Source organism: Anomaloglossus baeobatrachus, chromosome 1, assembly GCF_048569485.1.
Source record: "Anomaloglossus baeobatrachus isolate aAnoBae1 chromosome 1, aAnoBae1.hap1, whole genome shotgun sequence".
NCBI classification, from domain to species: domain Eukaryota; kingdom Metazoa; phylum Chordata; class Amphibia; order Anura; family Aromobatidae; genus Anomaloglossus; species Anomaloglossus baeobatrachus.
In genome coordinates this window covers 364,962,370-364,982,743 of record NC_134353.1, presented here as the reverse complement: position 1 = coordinate 364,982,743, position 20,374 = coordinate 364,962,370, and the positions used below count along the sequence as shown (strand labels likewise).

Below are 20,374 nucleotides of genomic sequence, written 5' to 3'. Positions count from 1 at the left end.
TCCGGGATCGCCTTTGCTGGGTTCAAAGGGCACGTATTCACCTCAGGCAGACAGCCGAATTCAAGGTTTAACTGACGCTTGGTCAGGTTTATTGCAGTGAAGCATAAACAAAAAGAAAAAAAAACACCAACAAAATAAATCCTTGCCTGTCCGGCACTAACTATACACGGTGTGATCCTAACTACCAACTGGAGGGCTTCTCCCTTCCAGCTAAACCATACAAACATCAGGCACTGCTCCTCACAAGTGTCTCCTACACAGACAGGCTTACTGTGTTCCCAGATGGAGACACTCCCCCAACTTCCCAGATTCCTTTTACCTCCGTCCTTCACCTCCCATTAATCCATTAGTAGCCAGGTGATCCTGGCCAGGCTAAGTCACATAGGACCGATACCGGGGTGAGATATACCTGCCCTCATCCACTAATCCCACATGAGTCTCACACCCCTTATATAAATGAAAACCAATACATGTTTGGTGTCTACGAACTCACACTGACCTCAGGCATCACACCCACACATCAGTTTTACCATAGAGTGAACGCAGTGAATAAAATATCTCAAAAACAATAGTGCTATCGCACTTTTTTTTCTAATTTTTCCGCATTTGGAATTTTTTTGCCGTTTTCCAGTACACTATATGGTAAAACTTATGGTTTCATTTGAAAGTACAGCTCTTTTCACAAACAATGAGCCGTCACATGACCATATTGACTGAAAAAGAAAAAAGTTACGTCTTTCGGAAGAAGAATGGCGAAAAATCGGCCAGTCGTGAAGGGGTTAAATCACATGTGGCAGAACATAACAAAAATGATCGTGTCCATAAGTTCTCAAACGTATTGCTTTTCAGTGCAAAGGTGCTGTGACTACAGCAATAAAGCGTTACCAATGGGGAAATGTATCAAGCTAAATGCCACCCACATTTTGGACACAATTTGTGCAAACAAAAAAAAAAAAACACTTTCACAATTTGGACTATTTATTATGTGTTTTAGACACTTGTCTGAATATTGGATGTGACTTCTTTGAAAAGGGTCATAACTGTGAGGACAGGTGGGTGACCTACTGTGCATCATCGTCTACGAAGAAGTGCTCCAATATTTTGCAACAAATTTCGAGAGCAAAGTAAGCAAGCTAGATGGTGTAACCTTAGATGAGCCGAAGCATGCACCAGAATGGACCACTATGATAAATCTGTCTTACGCTGCTTTCACACTACGTCTTTTTAACATGCGTCAGGAACGTTTTTTTGCTGCAAAAGCGGATCCTGCTTTTACAGCAAAAAACGCATGCTAACGCATCTGTTATTTTGCAGGATTCTGTCACTGGATGTTTAGGGGCGGTCATGTGATCGGGAGTGAGGGGAACTAAACGTGCCAGACTGGGAGCCGGCTTCCGACAGCTGCAGACGCTCGCAACCAAGGTAAACATCGGGCTTGGATACCCGATATTTATCTTGGTTACGAGTGTCTGCAGCTGCTAGGAGCAGGGCTGCCTGCACACGTAACCAACGTAAACATCGGATAACTAAGAGAAGTGGTTACCCGATATTTACCTTGGTTACGAGTGTCCGCAGCTCTCAGGTGGGAGAGAGAGGGAGGGGAGGAAGGGGGAAAGACAGGAGAGGGAGGAGAGAGGGAGGGGGAGAGAGACAGATCACGCGAGACTGGTTCTGGGCATGCTCAGTACTTTCTGGGCATGCTCAGTACAAAAGCAGGATCCTGTTACAACGCAACTCAACGCATTCTGCTAGGCAGGATCCAGCGCTCATTGAAATGCATTGCAGCTCACGGCGCAATGTGAAGGATCCTGTGAGATGCGTTATTTTGACAAAGGTAAAAAACGCTACAAGTAGCGTTTTTGAAACATGTTAAAATAACGCAAAAGTACGGATCCTGTGTCTAACGCACGCAAATGCATGCGAACGCAGGTGGACGCGAGTCCATTGCAAATGCATTGAAGTGAAAACGCATTTGCACTGGATCCGTTTTTCCGCTAAAAAAACGTTATGGACGGATGTTAAATAAACGTAGTGTGAAACCAGCCTTACTTCTGGGTACCAGCCACTCAAAGAAATAAAGTAAAAAAAAAAAGTAAACTAAGTTTGGTGCTAGAGAGTAAGGAGGATTAATGCACATCCCAGTACCCAATTTAACAGGAGATTAAAACAACAGATAAAGTTGCATTTCAAAAGTATGTGGTAAACAAAAAAAAACCTCATTGCGGCCACGTGTGAACACAGCCTTAAAGTGAAGTGTAAATTGTGCTAGTCAAAATGACTCACCTGATGTACTCTGAAAAGAATGAACACTCCTGTGCTTCATAGCTATAAACAATGGAGCCAGTAAACTTTAGGAATGGGAGATTATCTTCTAGTAAGTTTTTCTTCAAGGAAAAATTCTAATGAAGAAGCAAATTAAGGTTTTAAGAAGCAAAATATTTACCCATCATCTGGGAACGTCAGCAATGAGCAAATTGAGGAGATAATCACAACGATGCTTCTAGCAGATACTGTATTCAACAATGTCATATTAATGGCTGATACGCGACAAACAAACAAACACAAACCCACAGAAAACTTTTTTTTGCAGAAATCTTAAAAATGCCATTAGTCACCTGATTTTTCACGGTTGGTTTAGAGTTACCACTCACAAAGAGGTCAGACACCTTAGATTAGACTAAATGACATATTATGATATATAAGCTCCCCCCCACTACCTCCCCAAGCCATCCCTTAATTCATCTGTTTGTTTTTTCTTTTCCCCTTTTTGTTAATGTCTCTCAGTTTCCCTTTTTTCTTAACTTTGAATTTTGTCTTATGATAAATTCTTGGTTTAAAGATTCTGTTATGGGATTAATAATATAACATAAGGATCATGTTTAATATGTGATGTAATCGATACTTTACTGTATGATATCCTTCTAGATAGGATTTGCAATGAGGCCACTTACAACTGCATATTGATACATGTCTTGATTTACATTTTGATGTAACTTGCATTCTTAATTTTCAATAAAATTTGCTTATGAAAAAGAAAAAAAAATGCCATTAGTGACTGATAAACAGTTTGTATGTACTTCTTGAACCCAGATAAGCCCACGTAAGTGTTCAGAAAATTAGGGAGTCTGCTTCCAACGAGTTTGCCGAAGATTTGTGCCAGATGGGAGGAGTCATAATTGGGGGTGCTTGTCTTTACAGTGTGGCTAAGGCCGGTTTCACACATTCGGAATTTCGACGGATCCGTCACACTCCAGTACAGTGCAATACAGTACAATGGCATCGCGGCAAGCTCCAGGCACATGCAGTCACGTGACCAGAGCTTGCCGCGATGCCATTGTACTGTATTGCACTGTACTGGAGTGTGACGGATCTGGCAAACCGACGAAATGCCGGATGTGCTGGATCCGGCCTAAGCAGCACAGAAATACTACACTATACAAGTAACAGTAGATTAGATGCAGCCCCCTTCTTACATATTGAGTATATTGATAGAGTAGATAACTCTTCTAATACATTATTACAACTGAATTAAAATTTACTGACGCGGACTTGCCTTTGTAGTCTTGCTTGTACAGTGACTATCCTGTTCAGACATCCAATTGGGGAGTTTTCGCTGCTCCCCTGACATTATTTAGTGCTATATAAAGTCATGCAAAAGGAATCATCAAGCCCTTTAAGAAAAAAAACATAGCTGTAATCAGCAATAAGTTCAGCTACAGGTCTGTAGTATATAGCTACCTTTTTCATTTCCTTACACAGACAAGTCATATTAACATATTCATCATTAAAGGGAACCTGTCAGCAGAATTTTTGCACTAAACATAAAAGATTCCCCCTCTGCAGCTCCTGGGCTGCATTCTAGCAATATTCCTGTTGTTCTTGTGCCCCCTTTCTGAGCAAAATAAAGACTTTATAAAGTGGTACATTTTTGTATTCAGATACTGTAAATGGTACACGGGGGCAGGCTGCCTGGTGTCCGTTATTCTGCCTCCTTCGTTCTGCGCAAGCGCGGGCCTGCTGACCCCACATTACCTCTTTCCCATCTTGCTCTGAGGCAGGAAATAGATGGGAGGAGCGCGGAGCAGGACACCACCGGTCAGGATAAGATGCAGGAGACAGAGGGGGAAAGCGCGGTCACGCGATTATGGGCGGTTACTTGGTAATGAAAATCAAAGCGCCGCCCATAATCTAAAGCCTGCGCACACGTCACCAGTGGTGACACTGGGCACAGTGCTCATCCACAAGAGATATTCACTGGGCACGCGCAGGGACCTCTGGATTACTGGGCGGCGTCCACAGCTATGGAAATCAGCGATGGGGGACGGCCTAAAGTGACAGGAGGCAGAATAACGGCCACCAGGCAGCCCGCCCCCGTGTACCATTTACAGTATCTGAATACAAAAAGGTACCACTTTATAAAGTCTTTATTTTGCTCAGAAAGGGGGCACAAGAACAACAGGAACATTGCTAGAATGCAGCCCAGGAGCTGCAGAGGGGGAATCTTTTATGTTTAGTGCAAAAATTCTGCTGACAGGTTCCCTTTAACACAGTACTTTTTCCCCAAAAGGTTGGTGGTGGCTCCAAACCATATGCTCTCTCATAGCAACACTTAGGAATCTAAATGATATTTTATTGGGAAATCTTAGGTTGTTTTGGTTTGTTCAATTGGAAAAAAAACAAACAAAAAACGAATTTGTGTTTCTAATAAAACATACATATGTTACTAAAATTATCAATGGTGACCTGATCTTCAGATAGCATTCCGGTTCATGCACCTCTCTGCTTCATGTATGGTCATGTCCACAGAGCTGTGTGTGAAGGGGGCTGGCTATGGCTGCTTTCACACATCCGGTATTTGCAGTGCGGCTCAATCTGGCTCAAAAACCTATGCAACGGATGTGTCGAAAAAAACAGATCCATTGCATAAGTTTTTCCATGCGGCCCATCCATTTTTTGCCGGATGCGGCTTCATACTGAGCATGTGCAGTGCAAAAACATGCAAGCGGCAGCCGGATGCGTTTTTTGACGCAGGACGCCGCATCCGGCATTGTAAATTGCGCCGCATCCGGCGCGATGCGTTTTTTTCGCCGCACAAAAAAAGTGCCAGGCAACGTTCCATCCGGCAGCCGCATGGGCTAAATATGCCGTATCCAGCAAAAAACGGACGCAACGCAAGGCCATGTGGCACAATACGACGCTAATGCAAGTCTATGCGGAAAAAACGCAACCGGCGGCAAAAAAAATGGTTGCGTTTTTTCTGCAAAGCCCCGTATTATGTCGCTTTTATTAGCAAAGGACCAACTCTATACATACAGCACTGATCCTGTGCTATTACACGAAACGCTCTCTTTTGATCACATGCCAGAAAGATTTTCCAGTGGCAAATATTTGAAGAATGTAAGATAATCTATAAGCAAGATATTTTTTTTTTATTTTTTTTTTAACCAGACAAATAAAATTATTTCTATAGCGCCAACATATTCCATGGCACTTTACAAATCAGCAGCACCTTAGTACAGGATAGCAAATGTGTGCCTCCAGCCCTTCTGCAGAATAATGTGACTACAGTATTATTATGTAAGTCACTGAAGATCTTGCAGGAAAATGCTTGAGTTCCCAATGGACTTCCATTATACTCGGTACAAGGTTGAGCTTGTCCGACCATCTGACTGCTTGTTATGGGTACTGAGCACCTGAGCATGGTAGTGCTCACTCATCACTAGTCATTACGAGTACAGAGCACCTGAGCATGGTAGTGCTCACTCATCACTAGTCATTACGAGTACAGAGCACCTGAGCATGGTAGTGCTCACTCATCACTAGTCATTACGAGTACAGAGCACCTGAGCATGGTAGTGCTCACTCATTACTAATCATTACGAGTACAGAGCACCTGAACATGGTAGTGCTCGCCCATCACTAGTCATTACGAGTACAGAGCACCTGAGCATGGTAGTGCTCGCCCATCACTAGTCATTACGAGTACTGAGCACCCGAGCATGGTAGTGCTCCACTAGTCATTACGAGTAGTGAGCACCCGAGCATGGTAGTGCTCACCCATCACTAGTCATTACGAGTTCAGAGCACCCGAGCATGGTAGTGCTCACCCATCACTAGTCATTACGAGTACTGAGCACCCGAGCATGGTAGTGCTATCCCATGACTACTAGACCCATCCACAATTTAATTATATTTTGTGTCTTGAAGCAGCAGAGGATGCTCTTCTGTATGCCACTCTTCACACTGGTGTTTGTCTTGTGACAAGGCGACCGGCCTTATTGTAAATGGCTGGTATGTACCACGAAAGAGGTGTGATCCCAGGAACTTTTGCTGGCACTTGTAGTGCCACAGACATTTTCCTATAGTTTGAATGGGCCAAGATTACGGATGGCTAAGAGATAGGTGGGACTGGCCATGCACATACCCCTGCCTATGGGTGTGTCTACCACAGGTCTCAATTAGGTTGTTTGTCACATAGCAGTAAGCGTGTGTGGAGCAGTGTATGAGAAGCACTGCATGAGGAGCAGCCTCTGCGGGAAAAAAGGCTGTTTATCTCAGGGAGGTCTGAATCCTCTGGAAGGAACCCATCTGAAGGAGCAGAGGGTTGGCTTCACACGTGAGTGAGTGGACGCTGAAAGAGCTCGACTCAGGGTACTGGGAAGTATCCAAACCTGCGCGGGCGGGGCACAACAAAGATGGACCAGAAATCCGTGTTCATGGGGAAACAGCCGGCGAGAGGTAACAGGGCTGTTGGACTCAGTGAAAGAGGCACAGAAACCTCTATGGAGTGAACGGACTGGAAGTGACTGAGTGGAGGCTGAGAGAGCTGCACTCAGATTAAGTGTATCTGAACTGTGCGGGAGTACCGTGAGTTTAACGGACCTGAAATCCGTCTGTATTTCTGTTATGTTTTGAGGAGTGGTTTATGGTGTTTTTGTTAATAAACCACAGGACTTTTAAAGAGACTTGTGTTCCTGTGCTACCTCGGAAACGCAGCCAAGGGAATGACCCCCATCACGTGAGCAGGCGAACGCTTCGTCTTTCAGAATTGAGGTATCCAAAATATGGAAAGTAAAAAACAGAGGTATTTTAATTATTAAACTCCTTCGAGTCAGTACATGGATTAGCTCAGATTCAATGGGGCTGAACTGTGTGTGACCCCATGGTCAGATTAGGGGAAAAAAAAAAAATGTACAGCCATATGGAATCAAGACCGTAGAGTTGGTGACCACCCCACCCCCGTACTGTGAGTCTGCAACCCAGACTGCCCCCCCCCCAGTGCTCTGTACCCCCTAGTACTGAGTGTGCCCCCAATGCTGTGTACCCCCTCAGTGCTGTGTAACCCATACTGCTGTCTGTGCATCACTAGTGCTGTCTGTGCCCATCTGGTGATGCCTATGCACCCCCAGTACAGTCCCTGCCCCCAGTTCTGTCTGCACCACCTAATGCTGTCCATGCCACGGTCAGTGCTATCCTTGTCCCCTAGTACTGTCCGTGCTCCCTAGTACTGTCCGTGCTCCCTAGTTCTCTGTGCCCCGCAGTGCCGTGTACCACCCCCCAGTACTGTGTACCCCCCCAGTGCTCCGTACTCGCCACTGCTGTCCATGCCCTCCTGTTGATGTCTATGCTCCCCCAGTCTTGTCTGTGCCCCCCTAGTGCTGTCACCTCGTGCGCTTCATGCCGCCGCCAGTGCTGTCCGTGCCCCCCAACTGATATCTGTACCCAAACGCCTCCTGTGATGTATATGCCCCAGCATCTCCTGTGATGTATATGCCCCAGCATCTCCTGTGATGTATATGCCCCAGCATCTCCTGTGATGTATATGCCCCAGCATCTCCTGTGATGTATATGCCCCAGCATCTCCTGTGATGTATATGCTCCAACATCTCCTGTGATGTATATGCTCCAACATCTCCTGTGATGTATATGCCCCATCCGCTCTTGTGATGTATACGCCAGTCTTGTGATGTGTGTGCCCCCAGCCTCTCCAGACCTGGAGAAGCATTCTGGAAAAGCAGTTGTGCGAAGCTCATGATCAATATCATGGAACATCACAGCCATTCCAAAGAGAAGCAGCTCCAGACATCACAGAAGAGGTGAGTTAATTAGTTGTTTGACCAAACATAGCAGGATAGTTTACAAGGTGATAATTTTGTGCGGCCCCCAAAGGATGGGAGAAAATTCCAAATGGCCGCTGCCAGTAAAAAGGTTCCCCACACATGGTTTAGAGCATGGGTCCCCAATTCCAGTCCTCAAGGGCCGCCAACAGTGCATGTTTTCAGGATTTCCTTAGTATTGCACATGTGATAATTTAATCACCTGCACAGTTGATGATTCCAACACCCATGCAATGCTAAGGAAATCCTGAAAACATGCACTGTTGGCGGCCCTCGAGGACTGGAGTTGGGAAACCCTGGTTTAGAGGGAGACAGCTCTAAATTACAGCACAGAGGATTGCTGGATCAAATCCCGAGGCCTGACACACAATTTCCCTGACTTCCGACTCCTTCATACAAGAGTCATGTTTAAGTGATAAATTTACTAAAATGGTAACGTCAGACTTTTCATTACCATTATGATATAATAATCAAGCTATTTAGATAGAATATAGTATATATTTGTTGGAATACAACTTTAGAATACAGAACAAACTTGAATAAATTGTAAATATGCCATACACTATCCAGAAAGTGGGAGAAAAAAGTTTTCAACAAAAACATACTGAATAATATTTGTGCAGTCTATGAATTTGTTCTGAAAAATAGTATCTCCATCAGATCCTCCTTACCTCAAATATGATCTCATTTTTTCTATACTAGACCCCTCTACACTAACTTAGGTTGGTGGCAAGGCGGTAACCACACGGGAAACATCTATAACACTGTCAGGGTATAAAGAAATTGCTTCATGCACAGTCAGTTCTGACGAACGGTTGAACTCTTCTGTTTCTTTGAGAGCAAGTGAAACATTTTGCTGAAATATGGTCAATCTGTTTGCTATGGGAGTAGAATATTTATCCCTGCAGCAACACTTTGCCTGCTCCATGTCGTCCAAATACTTTTCAAAATTAAACTTCTCATCTGATGAGTCTGAAGAGATGGCAGCAGTAGACCTGGATGACTCAATGTCTCTTGCTCTTGGCCGTCCTGTAGCCACTCATCCTAACTGCAACCTCAGTCAGAGCTTCTCTTCCTTTAGTAAGCTGTTGATCATCCAACAATTTACGATGAATTGGGTCCACATAAACAGCTGCCAGAAGAATTTTATTTTGTAATAGCAGTATCTCTGTGCGTTTAAGTGAAGCAGTAATGCCATCTGTGATTAACCTCTTCACCCTCAGGCCATTTTCCGTTTTTTTTTACTCCTCTTCCAAGAGGCATAACTTTTATTTTTCTGCCAGTATAGCTATGTGAGGGCTTGTTTTTCGAGGGACAAGTTGCACTTTTGAATAACATTCATTCTGCCATATATTGTACTAGAAAATCGGTTTTTAGGAGTCCTTCATGTCAACACCACAGGATGTTAACTCCCCACCCTAATAGGGACAGGAAACAGAGTTTAAATAGTCCCATCTCAAGTGTTTTGTTTTTTTTTTGTTTTTTTTTAAGTGATCACACCAGTATGAATGGTTTAAACTTTTATTTAAGAAGTAATCCATTAAAAACGCGTAATAAACATAAGACGGAGGGAATATCTGTGCTGTCCTGGAGGGCTCCTAGAAACCAAATTACTTATAAGACAAATTCTATTTTCTTCAGTCATCCTTCTTTAGTACCAATGAAAATTTTAGGAGGGGGGTGGGGGGTGGGAGAAACAACTAAAAGAACATTCCTGCCAAAGGCTAATTCCTTAATAGAAGTCAAATCTAATTTATAATGTATAAGGAAGGTATGGACTGAAGACCACGTAGCAGCTCTGCAAATCTGCTCGATGGAGACATTTGCCCTTTCAGTACAGGAGACGGATATGGATCAGGTAGAGTGAGCTGTGAACTTTTCTGGTGGTGACAGGTTTTGGTTCTTGTATGCTCCACAGATTGCTCTTCTGATCCAGTTGACAATCATATTTGTTGCCTTTATTTTGACCACTGAATTGGATGAAGAGATTCTGGTCTTTTCTTAAAGATTCTGCTGGAGGTAGTGAAATGCTGCTCTACATACATCCAAAAAAATGGAATTCCGCTTCTTTGTCATTGGATGGATTTTGGCAGAAAGAGGGTAGAATAATGTCCTGGTAAATGTGCAATTCTGAAACCCCTTTTGGAAGAAATGATGGTTTGAGACAAAAAAAAAAAAATAAGAATTACATTTACCGGTTTTCGGTAATTCAATTTCCAGTAGTCCCTCAGGACAACACCATAGGAGTTAATCCCCTTGACCTACACAGAGATAGGATCAGAGAGAGATTAAAAGGCCCCTCCCCACCTCCACCCTCAAGTGTCTTTTCAACTACTTACAGAAGTATGGATACAAACGGTTTATACAACAAATAGTAACTCATCTGCAAGATAAACCCTAAGGGGAGGGAAATAAGAGTGCTATCCTGAGGGACTACTGGAAATTGAATTACTGAATATCGGTAGGTGTAAGGCTATGTGCGCCGTTGCGTACTAGCTCTGCAGAAATTTCTGCAGCGATCTGAAGAGTACACGTGCGCTTCAAATCGCTGCCGAAAATGTCCGTAGTGAAAAAAAAAAAGCCGATTCCATGCGCTCTGACTGCAGCTCCTGCCATAGACAGAGCAGGGGCTGCCAGCAAAGCGCACGGAAGAAGTGACATGTCACGTCTTAGAACGCAGCGATTCGGGCAGCAGCCGAAGCGTTGCGCTCTAAGACGCCACGTGCGCACGGCTCCTGCACAATCTCCATAGATTATGCAGGGGACGCAGGACGCATACAGTTACGCTGCACTACAAAGCGCAGTGTAACTGCATGTAATTACGCAACGTGCGCACATAGCCTAATTCTTATTTTCCAGGACGTCCCTCCGGACAGCACCATAGGAGCAGTACCAAAGAAATAGCTCAGGGCGGGTACAGAAGCCTTAAAAACACAAATCCCGGGCAAGAACTAAATTAAACATATTAATCTGTAAAATCAGAAATATGGATAGTAGGATCAATCTGCAATCATGTGAAAACCCTATGCAGCGCATCTTAAGGGTTCCCATCAAGGAATAACATGGCTGGTGTAGGGTCCATAACACCCAAAAACTGCCAAGTCCTGAAGAAACATTTGAAAGACCAAATCTTTGATAAATAAGTACCTTTGTTTATTAGAAAACTACAAGGTAAATCACCATAGTGCACGAGGCAAGGTTTGCATAAGACATGCAGCTTGAGTCAGCCCAGAGGCCCCGCACATTCCCAGTGCACTTAGTCATATGAAAAACTTTGGGCACCCCTATTAATGTTAACCTTTTTTCTTTATAACAATTTGGATTTTTGCAACAGCTATTTCAGTTTCATATATCTAATAACTGATGGACTGAGTAATATTTCTGGACTGAAATGAGGTTTATTGTACTAACAGAAAATGTGCAATCCACATTTAAACAAAATTTGACCGATGCAAAAGTATGGGCACCTCAACATAAAAGTGACATTAATATTTTGTAGCTCCTCCTTCTGCAAAAATAGCAGCCTCTAGTCGCTTCCTGTAGCTTTTAATGAGTTCCTGGATCCTGGATGAAGGTATATTTGACCATTCCTGTTTACAAAACAATTCCAGTTCAGTTAAGTTTGATGGTCGCCGAGCATGGACAGCACGCTTCAATTCATCCCACAGATGTTCAATGATATTCAGGTCTGGGGACTGGGATGGCCATTCCAGAACATTGTAATTGTTCCTCTGCATGAATGCCTGAGTTGATTTGGAGCGGTGTTTTGGATCATTGTCTTGCTGAAATATCCATCCCCTGCGTAACTTCAACTTCGTCACTGATTCTTGCACATTATTGTCAAGAATCTGCTGATACTGAGTTGAATCCATGCGACCCTCAACTTTAACAAGATTCCCGGTGCCGGCATTGGCCACACAGCCCCAAAACATGATGGAACCTCCACCAAATTTTACTGTGGGTAGCAAGTGCTTTTCTTGGAATGCCGTGTTTTTTTGCCTCCATGTATAACGCCTTTTTGTATGACCAAAGAACTCAATCTTTGTTGTACACCTGTCTATGAAGATCAAAGCTCAATGAGGTTACAAACCAATTTAGTGCTTTAGTAAGTCAGTAAAAAGTAGTTAGGAGTGTTCAAATCAAGAAATTGATAAGGGTGCCCATACTTTTGCACCGATCAAATTTTGTTTAAATGCGGATTGCACATTTTCTGTTAGTACAATAAACCTCATTTCAATCCAGAAATATTACTCAGTCCATCAGTTATTAGATATATGAAACTGAAATAGCTGTTGCAAAAACCCAAATTGTTATAAAGAAAAAAAGGTTAACATTAATAGGGGTGCCCAAACTTTTTCATATGACTGTACCTGTACAGCCTCCACTGTGCTGTGGTTTCGCCCCTTCCTTCCACCTACAAACTTTAGAGGGATAGGGGAAGCTGGTAATGCCAAGAGCCCTCCATGAAGAGAAGTGGCATCACGGGCAGGAATACCACATCATTGCAGATGGTGCGCTGATGGACCTCTCCGAGAGGTGTCGGCCCCAGACCGTTTGACAGGGAGAAGGGAAGGCCAAGACCCCCCCGATCCCATTCTCATCCAGCGAGTGATGGCTGAAGGACCTCTCTTTGAAAGGTGATTGCCCCGGGCGGCTTGACCTGGAGAGGGGAAGGCTGAGACCCCCGATCCTTCTGAGTCCGTACTTCATGAGTCTATAAGAGTAAATTCCAAAAGGATAAAATAACTCCACTCTAGGAGCAGCTCTCATGCATGTCTCCTGAAGAGACAGGAAAAACACTGGAGGGTGGAGATGGGAGGGGGCTTTTAACCTCTCTCTAATCCTGTCCCTGTATAGGTCAAGGGGTTAACTCCTATGGTGCTGTCCAGAGGGATGTCCTAGAAATAAATTCTATTCTCTAGAATACTCAGGTAGAGGTCTCTGACTAACAGAGCCTGAAGTTCAACTCTTCTTGCTGTAGTTATTGCGACCAGGAAGGTAGTTATACAGGGTAGCGTATTCAGGTCCACACAGGTGACTGACACAAAAGGAGCTTGTGCTAAACCTTTAAGAATAATATATATTTTCCGGGAGGACCAAATTGGGTTGCCTAGGTTGTAGTCTGAATGCCAAAGTTATGAACCTCTTAATCCAGCTTTGGCTCTAGAGGTTCTGATCTAAGAAGGAACCTAGAGCTGAAACTTGGACCTTGAGAGTACTAGGTTTTTCGTAGTCCATTCTGGAGGAAATTAAGATCTGAGCTATGTTAGGATGGAACTGATCTGGAGGATTGGATTTACATCAGAAAATAAACATCTTCCAGATTTTACTGTATATGGCATATGTTACAGGTTTTCTGCTTTTTTAAAGACTTCTTATAAACACTATCTGAGAAACCTCTGGCTCTCTGGATTGTGGTCTCATCAGCCGAGCTCAACTTGTGCAGATCTGAAAAATATGGAGGACCCTGATGGAGAAGGTTGTTGATCCAAGGCAGCATCAAGGAACCCTCCTGGGTTAAATTTATGAAAGCCCCTAACCAGCTTCTTTTGGGCCACATGGGTGCTATCAAAATCGTAGTGACTGTGTCTGCCCTGATTTTCTGTAATGTCCTTGCCAGAGCAGGAATCGTTGGGAAGGTATGTGCCAGAGTGAAGGTCCAAGGATGAGCAAACGCATCTACTGCCAGGCATTTGTCTATTGAGTTTAGTGAAAAGTAGTGTTCCACCTTGCATTCTGGTGATTTGAAAAAATGTCTACCTCCAGATAACCCCATTTTCTGATTAACATCTGGGACACCTCTGAGTCTAGGATTCACTCGCCTGGGTGGACGTGTCTTCTGCTGTGGAAGTCTGCTTGGATATCGGCAGAGTCCTTCAAGTGGAAGGCCGATAAGGATAGGAGATGTTGCTCTGCCCAATAAAATATTCTTGTGGAGACCATCTTCAGACTTTAGTGTTTTGTGCTCCCCTGGTGACATAGATGAGCCACAGTTATGTTGTCTGAATAGGTTTTCACATGGAACCCTTGAATCAAGGTTGTTGCAGCTTTGAGAGCTTCCTCTACTGCCTTAAAGGCGTGGTTCACCCATATTTTTTATTGTCTAGCTCGATATTATATTGAGAAACAATGTTTCTCTCAAATACCTTGTGTTGGCAATAGTGCCTGTGAGAGGCGCTATTGCAGAACGCTGTTCCCGCTCCAGTGACGTCTCCGTCAAGTGCTGCACACGTCACATCCGTGCGGCCGGCTGCAGTCTTCCTCACTCACTGAGCTGTGAGCAGTGTTTCACCGTTGTCACAGCCCATCTGCTCCCTGCTCCCCCTCCCTCCTCCACACAGAACAGAACAGCACAGCACAGCGCGTCACGTCTCTTGCTTGCAGCGAAAAATACAGCCTGCCACACGGATGTGACGTGTGCAGCACTTGACGGAGACGTCACTGAAGTGGGAACAGCGGTCTGCAATAGCGCCTCTCACAGACACTATTGCCAACACAAGGTATTTGAGAGAAACATTGTTTCTCAATATAATATCGATCTGGACAATAAAAGGGTGGTTCACCCATATTTTTTAAGTTCTCTCAAGTTGGAAAATTTTAGGCCGATTTCATGTGTCCAGTGCCCCCAGAAGGAGGTTTGTGCAACTATGGCTCCCCAACCCCTTCAGTTAGTGTCGATTATGACAGTTACCGTCGATTATGACAGTTACCAAAAGATCTTGCTTCCAGCAGACTAACCTCTATAGATTTTTTTGAACCATCCACCAAGATTGAAAAAGCTTTAACACAGCCTGGTAGACAGATCTTTAAGTTAAATGCCCAGGAGGAGTTGTCCCAAGAGGACAAGATGTGTGTCTAAAAGATCCTCGTATGGTGTCATGGACCCCAATACTGACATGATCTCAGAGTCGCTGATCTCTGAGATCATGTCAGATAGAAGGGAACCCCATGCCATTTTTTTATAAAAAAATTTTTAAACAATTAAAAAAGACGTGGGTTTCTTCTTATTTTTGATAACCAGCCAACGTAAAGCAGACAGCTGGGGTCTGCTATTATCAGGCTGGGAAGGCTCATGGTTATTTGGCCCTTCCCAGCATAAAAATAGCAGCCGCCCCAGAAGTAGCGCATCCATTAGATGCACTAATTCTGGTGCTTTGCCCAGCTCCTCCTGATTGAACTGGTGTGGTTGCAATCGGGGTAATACTTTTGAGGTTGAAGTCCGCTGTAAATTGACAGCTGGCATCAAGCTCAGGAGTTAGTAATGGATAGGCATCTATCAGACATTCCCAGTACTAAACCAGTAAGTGTTAAAAAATAATATTTGTTTTTCTCTTATTTATTTATAAAAAAAAAACAAAAAAAAACTCCCCGTGACGCTAGACCTCATTCACCAATTTATTGAAAGAATAACTGAAAAAAGGTCATGAAGATCAAACGTAATCCAATGAATCCAAAATAGTTCACAAAAGCGAACACTGAAAGACATAAAAAGACAGAATTAAAGAAATAAAGACAGGACACAATCCCTCGTTCACCAATTTATTCCCACAAGAACTACAACGCAGCTCCCTAGTAAGCAATAATGGTCGCACAACATTTCCAGACTCAGTTGCCCAGCGTATGGAGCCTCATTCTGAGAACAAAGCCACATAGATGGTAATAGAAGCCACCGCAGGGTCTCACGCTGCACTCTGCCAGTGCTGGTAGCAGTGACGTCATAAAATTACAGAAGTTCTCAGTGGCTGTGTCACATAGAAAATAGCGCGAGACGACAGCAGGGACGAGCGATATAGTCATAAGGTTACCACAGTTCACAACGGCTGGCTCTCGCGCTACTATCCGTGTGACCTGGCCACTGTGAGCTACGGTAAAATTATGACGTCACCGCTTGGCACACTCGCCGTCTCTCTCGAGGACTGTGACCCGGCAGTGGCTGCTGATACGTCCTATGGGTCCATATGCTGGGCGACTAAGTCAGGGAACGTTGTGGGACTTCCACATGGACTACGTCGCAATTGCGTGGGAGTTGTTTTAGGAACAAATTGGTGAATGAGGGACTGTGTCTTGTCTTTATTTCTCTCTTTATGTCTTTCAAGTTAACTTTTATGGCCTACTTCGGATTTGTTGGACGTCGGATCTTCATGGCTTTTTTCATGTATTTTTTAATAAAGTGGTGAACAAGGGTCAGAATCCAGGTTTTTTTTTATATATATACATACATACATATCTATATATACACACATACATATTTCATATATAATATATATTTTTTTTCTCCTTACTTACTGGGTTAGCAATGAGTGTCATGGAGGGGCAAAACGCCAACGTCGGAAAGGGGAGGCAAAACGCCAACGTCGGAAAGGGGAGGCAAAACGCCAACGTCGGAAAGGGGAGGCAAGACGCCAACGTCGGAAAGGGGAGGCAAGACGCCAACGTCGGAAAGGGGAGGCAAGACGCCAACGTCGGAAAGGGGGGGGCAAGACGCCAACGTCGGAAAGGGGGGGGCAAGACGCCAACGTCAGAAAGGGGGGGGGCAAAAACGGCAACGTCAGAAAGGGGGGGGGGGCAAAACGGCAACATCAGAAAGGGGGGGGGGGGCAAAACGCCAACGTCCGAAGGGGGGAGGCAAAACGCCAACGTCGGAAAGGGGGGGGCAAAACGCCAACGTCGGAAAGGGGGGGGCAAAACGGCAACATCAGAAAGGGGGGGGGGCAAAACGGCAACATCAGAAAGGGGGGGGGGGCAAAACGCCAACGTCGGAAAGGGGGGGGCAAAACGCCAACGAAGGAAGGGGGGGGCAAAATGCCAACGACGGAAGGGGGGGCAAAACGCCAATCACGGAAGGGGGGGCAAAACGCCAATCACGGAAGGGGGGGGGCAAAACGCCAACGACGGAAGGGGGGGGGCAAAACGCCAACGACGGAAGGGGGGGGGCAAAACGCCAACGACGGAAGGGGGGGGCAAAACGCCAACGACGGAAGGGGGGGGCAAAACGCCAACGACGGAAGGGGGGGGCAAAACGCCAACGACGGAAGGGGGGGGCAAAACGCCAACGACGGAAGGGGGGGGGCAAAACGCCAACGACGGAAGGGGGGGCAAAACGCCAACGACGGAAGGGGGGGCAAAACGCCAACGACGGAAGGGGGGGGGGCAAAACGCCAACGACGGAAGGGGGGGGCAAAACGCCAACGACGGAAGGGGGGGGCAAAACGCCAACGACGGAAGGGGGGGGCAAAACGCCAACGACGGAAGGGGGGGGCAAAACGCCAACGACGGAAGGGGGGGCAAAACGCCAACGACGGAAGGGGGGGCAAAACGCCAACGACGGAAGGGGGGGCAAAACGCCAACGACGGAAGGGGGGGGCAAAACGCCAACAACGGAAGGGGGGGGCAAAACGCCAACAACGGAAGGGGGGGCAAAACGCCAACAACGGAAGGGGGGGCAAAACGCCAACGTTGGAAGGGGGGGGGGGCAAAACGCCAACGTTGGAAGGGGGGGGGGCAAAACGCCGTCGGAAGGGGGGGGCAAAACGCCAGCGTCGGAAAGGGGGGCAAAACGCCAACGTCGGAAGGGGGGGCGGGGCAGGTCGTCAACGTTGGGGGCAGGGCATGACATCGCACCAGGCTCGCTAATCAAAAGAAAAGCTGTGGATGCCAGAAGTGGCTGCCAGGGCTCCCACAGATTAAAGGCATGGTCGATGGAGCTGGGTGATTTAATATTGGTCAGGCAGAGTGTGTTCACTGGCAGCCAGGTTCTTGCTGCCTATAATGGCCATTTCATTACAATCCGAGTGAGGTGATTTCATTAGTAGTAACAGTCTGTGCATTACAGCTCTTATTAATGAAACGAATGCAAAGCAGAGTGCAGAATCTGTTCTTACCATACAAAACCTGCAAACATAAAGAACTACGAGCAATTCCCCAAAACTCACAGTACTGGATGTGGCTGCACTGTATTCCGCTGTCAGGACAAACACTTTATCGCGATACAGTAAAAGCATCCCCCGCCGTGCACAGCACAGACCACTGTGACCCTCTCACATCTCTCACTGCTGCGTTCAGTCAGGGCGCGAATTGACTCACGTGAGGCTGCTCCGGAGAAACACTTCCGCCCTGACAGCCCGCACTATCCTGATTGGTCCACCTCGAACCCGGCATGCACCGTTCTTCCCGGCCACTTCCGCTTTCCGAGGCTTGTCTCCAGGACCCTGCTACTTTGTGGCGGTGACGTCATTCTGCGCCAACGCGCGGATGGAGGAGTCATTCCCGGACGGCCATGAAAGCGGGAGGAGCGCTGTTCTCAAGGCTGCACCGGGGAGCAGGTCGGCCCGCCATGCACTGCGTGTAAGAGTGAGTAGAGGCCTGTCCTCCGGCGTGCTGAGCTCATACACTGCTCCCAGGGAAAGCTGCAAGGTCAGGGGCGCATAGTGCTCAGCTGGTTATATGGGAGGCAGCTGAGAGCTGTCACTTGTGCTCAGCGCTGGGCATCCGCTACAGTGTGCACACTGGCAGGTAGCCAGGTCCTTACTGCCTTACCATCCCCATAAAAGCAATTCAGCACTATAGCAATATCCTCCAAAAATACAAGATCCCAACATGCATCCATTCCACCATGGTCCACCAACCACTAGGACCCAATATAACCTTGGTTGGTGTCATCGCATGTATGATCAGTAATGGATATGGAGCCATGTATTGGGAAATAAGTGATCGTACTAGGTACGTTCAGCACCGCGGACAGTGCTCAATCACAGATGCAGGCAATTCACTATATAGCGCCCTCCTAGTCCACAGCGCCTTATAGACGTAATCATCGCTGTCCCCATTGGGGCTCACGATCTAAAGCCCCTATCAGTAGGTCTTGGAAGGAAATCCACAGAAACACGGGGAAAACATACAAACTCCTTGCAGATCTCCTTGGTGAGATTTCAACGGAAGCCCCTTAATTGTATAGGGTCAAATATAATGGTAATGTCCTATGGATATGTAAGGATTCTGATTGGATAACCTATTTCAAATCTGCTGCTCTGCATAACTGTCCGGTGAGCACAACCCACTTGGTGAAAACAATAAATATTAGCATTAAATAAAAATGACCTTTTGGAATTGTATAGAAGATTCATAAAAAATGCATATTCTGGTGAGCAGTTGAAATAAAATGGTTATTTTAGGTGACAGGTAGTAATGAGTGAGCACTACTATGCTCAGGTGCTCGTTTACTTGTATTGGACTAGTGATGAGCGAGCACTACCATGCCCAGGTGCTCGGTACTCGTAATGACTAGTGATGAGCGAGCACTACCATGCTCAGGTGCTCTGTACTCGTAATGACTAGTGATGAGTGAACACTACCATGCCCAGGTGCTCTGTACTCGTAATGACTAGTGATGAGTGAACACTACCATGCCCAGGTGCTCTGTACTCGTAATGACTAGTGATGAGCGAGCACTACCATGCCCAGGTGCTCTGTACTCGTAATGACTAGTGATGAGCGAGCACTACCATTCCCAGGTGCTCTGTACTCATAATGACTAGTGATGTTGAGCACTACCATGTTCAGGTCCTCTGTACTCGTAATGACTAGTGATGGGTGAGCACTACCATGCCCGGGTGCTCGGTACTCGTAATGACTAGTGGTGAGCGAGCACTACCATGCTCAGGTGCTCTGTACTCGTAATGACTAGTGATGAGCGAGCACTACCATGCTCGGGTGTTCTGTACTCGTAATGACTAGTGATGAGCGAGCACTGCCATGCTCAGGTGCTCTGTACTCGTAATGACTAGTGATAAGCAAGCACTACCATGCTCAGATGCTCGGTACTCGTAATGGCTATTGATGGGCGAGCACTACCATGCTCAGGTGCTCTGTACTCGTAATGACTAGTGATGAGCGAGCACTGCCATGCTCAGGTGCTCTGTACTCGTAATGACTAGTGATAAGCAAGCACTACCATGCTCAGATGCTCGGTACTCGTAATGGCTATTGATGGGCGAGCACTACCATGCTCAGGTGCTCTGTACTCGTAATGACTAGTGATGTTGAGCACTACCATGCTCAGGTGCTCTGTACTCGTAATGACTAGTGATGGGTGAGCACTACCATGCCCAGGTGCTCGGTACTCGTAATGACTAGTGATGGGTGAGCACTACCATGCTCGGGTGCTCTGTACTCGTAATGACTAGTGATGAGCGAGCACTACCATGCCCAGGTGCTCTGTACTCGTAATGACTAGTGATGGGTGAACACTACCATGCTCG

The 20,374-nt window shown here is 45.9% G+C and overlaps 2 protein-coding genes across 4 annotated transcripts in view; one reads left to right on the top strand and one right to left on the bottom strand.

The window, feature by feature from the left end:
* The window catches only part of WRN (WRN RecQ like helicase), a 345,122-nt gene extending 326,939 nt beyond the window's left edge, over window positions 1-18,183 (bottom strand). For both annotated transcript variants that reach the window (XM_075352466.1, XM_075352467.1), the window contains exons 1-3: window positions 18,050-18,183; window positions 3,554-3,671; window positions 2,284-2,399 (exon numbers count right to left, since the gene is read on the bottom strand). In XM_075352466.1, coding sequence (XP_075208581.1) covers window positions 2,284-2,399; window positions 3,554-3,628 — 191 coding nt within the window. In that variant the 5' untranslated portion in view covers window positions 3,629-3,671; window positions 18,050-18,183. The remainder of the gene's footprint in view (window positions 1-2,283; window positions 2,400-3,553; window positions 3,672-18,049) is intronic.
* A 169-nt stretch (window positions 18,184-18,352) lies between these two features.
* PURG (purine rich element binding protein G) overlaps window positions 18,353-20,374 on the top strand; it is a 55,985-nt gene continuing 53,963 nt past the window's right edge. For both annotated transcript variants that reach the window (XM_075352465.1, XM_075352464.1), the window contains exon 1: window positions 18,353-18,467. The gene's annotated coding sequence lies outside the window, so the exon portion shown is untranslated. The remainder of the gene's footprint in view (window positions 18,468-20,374) is intronic.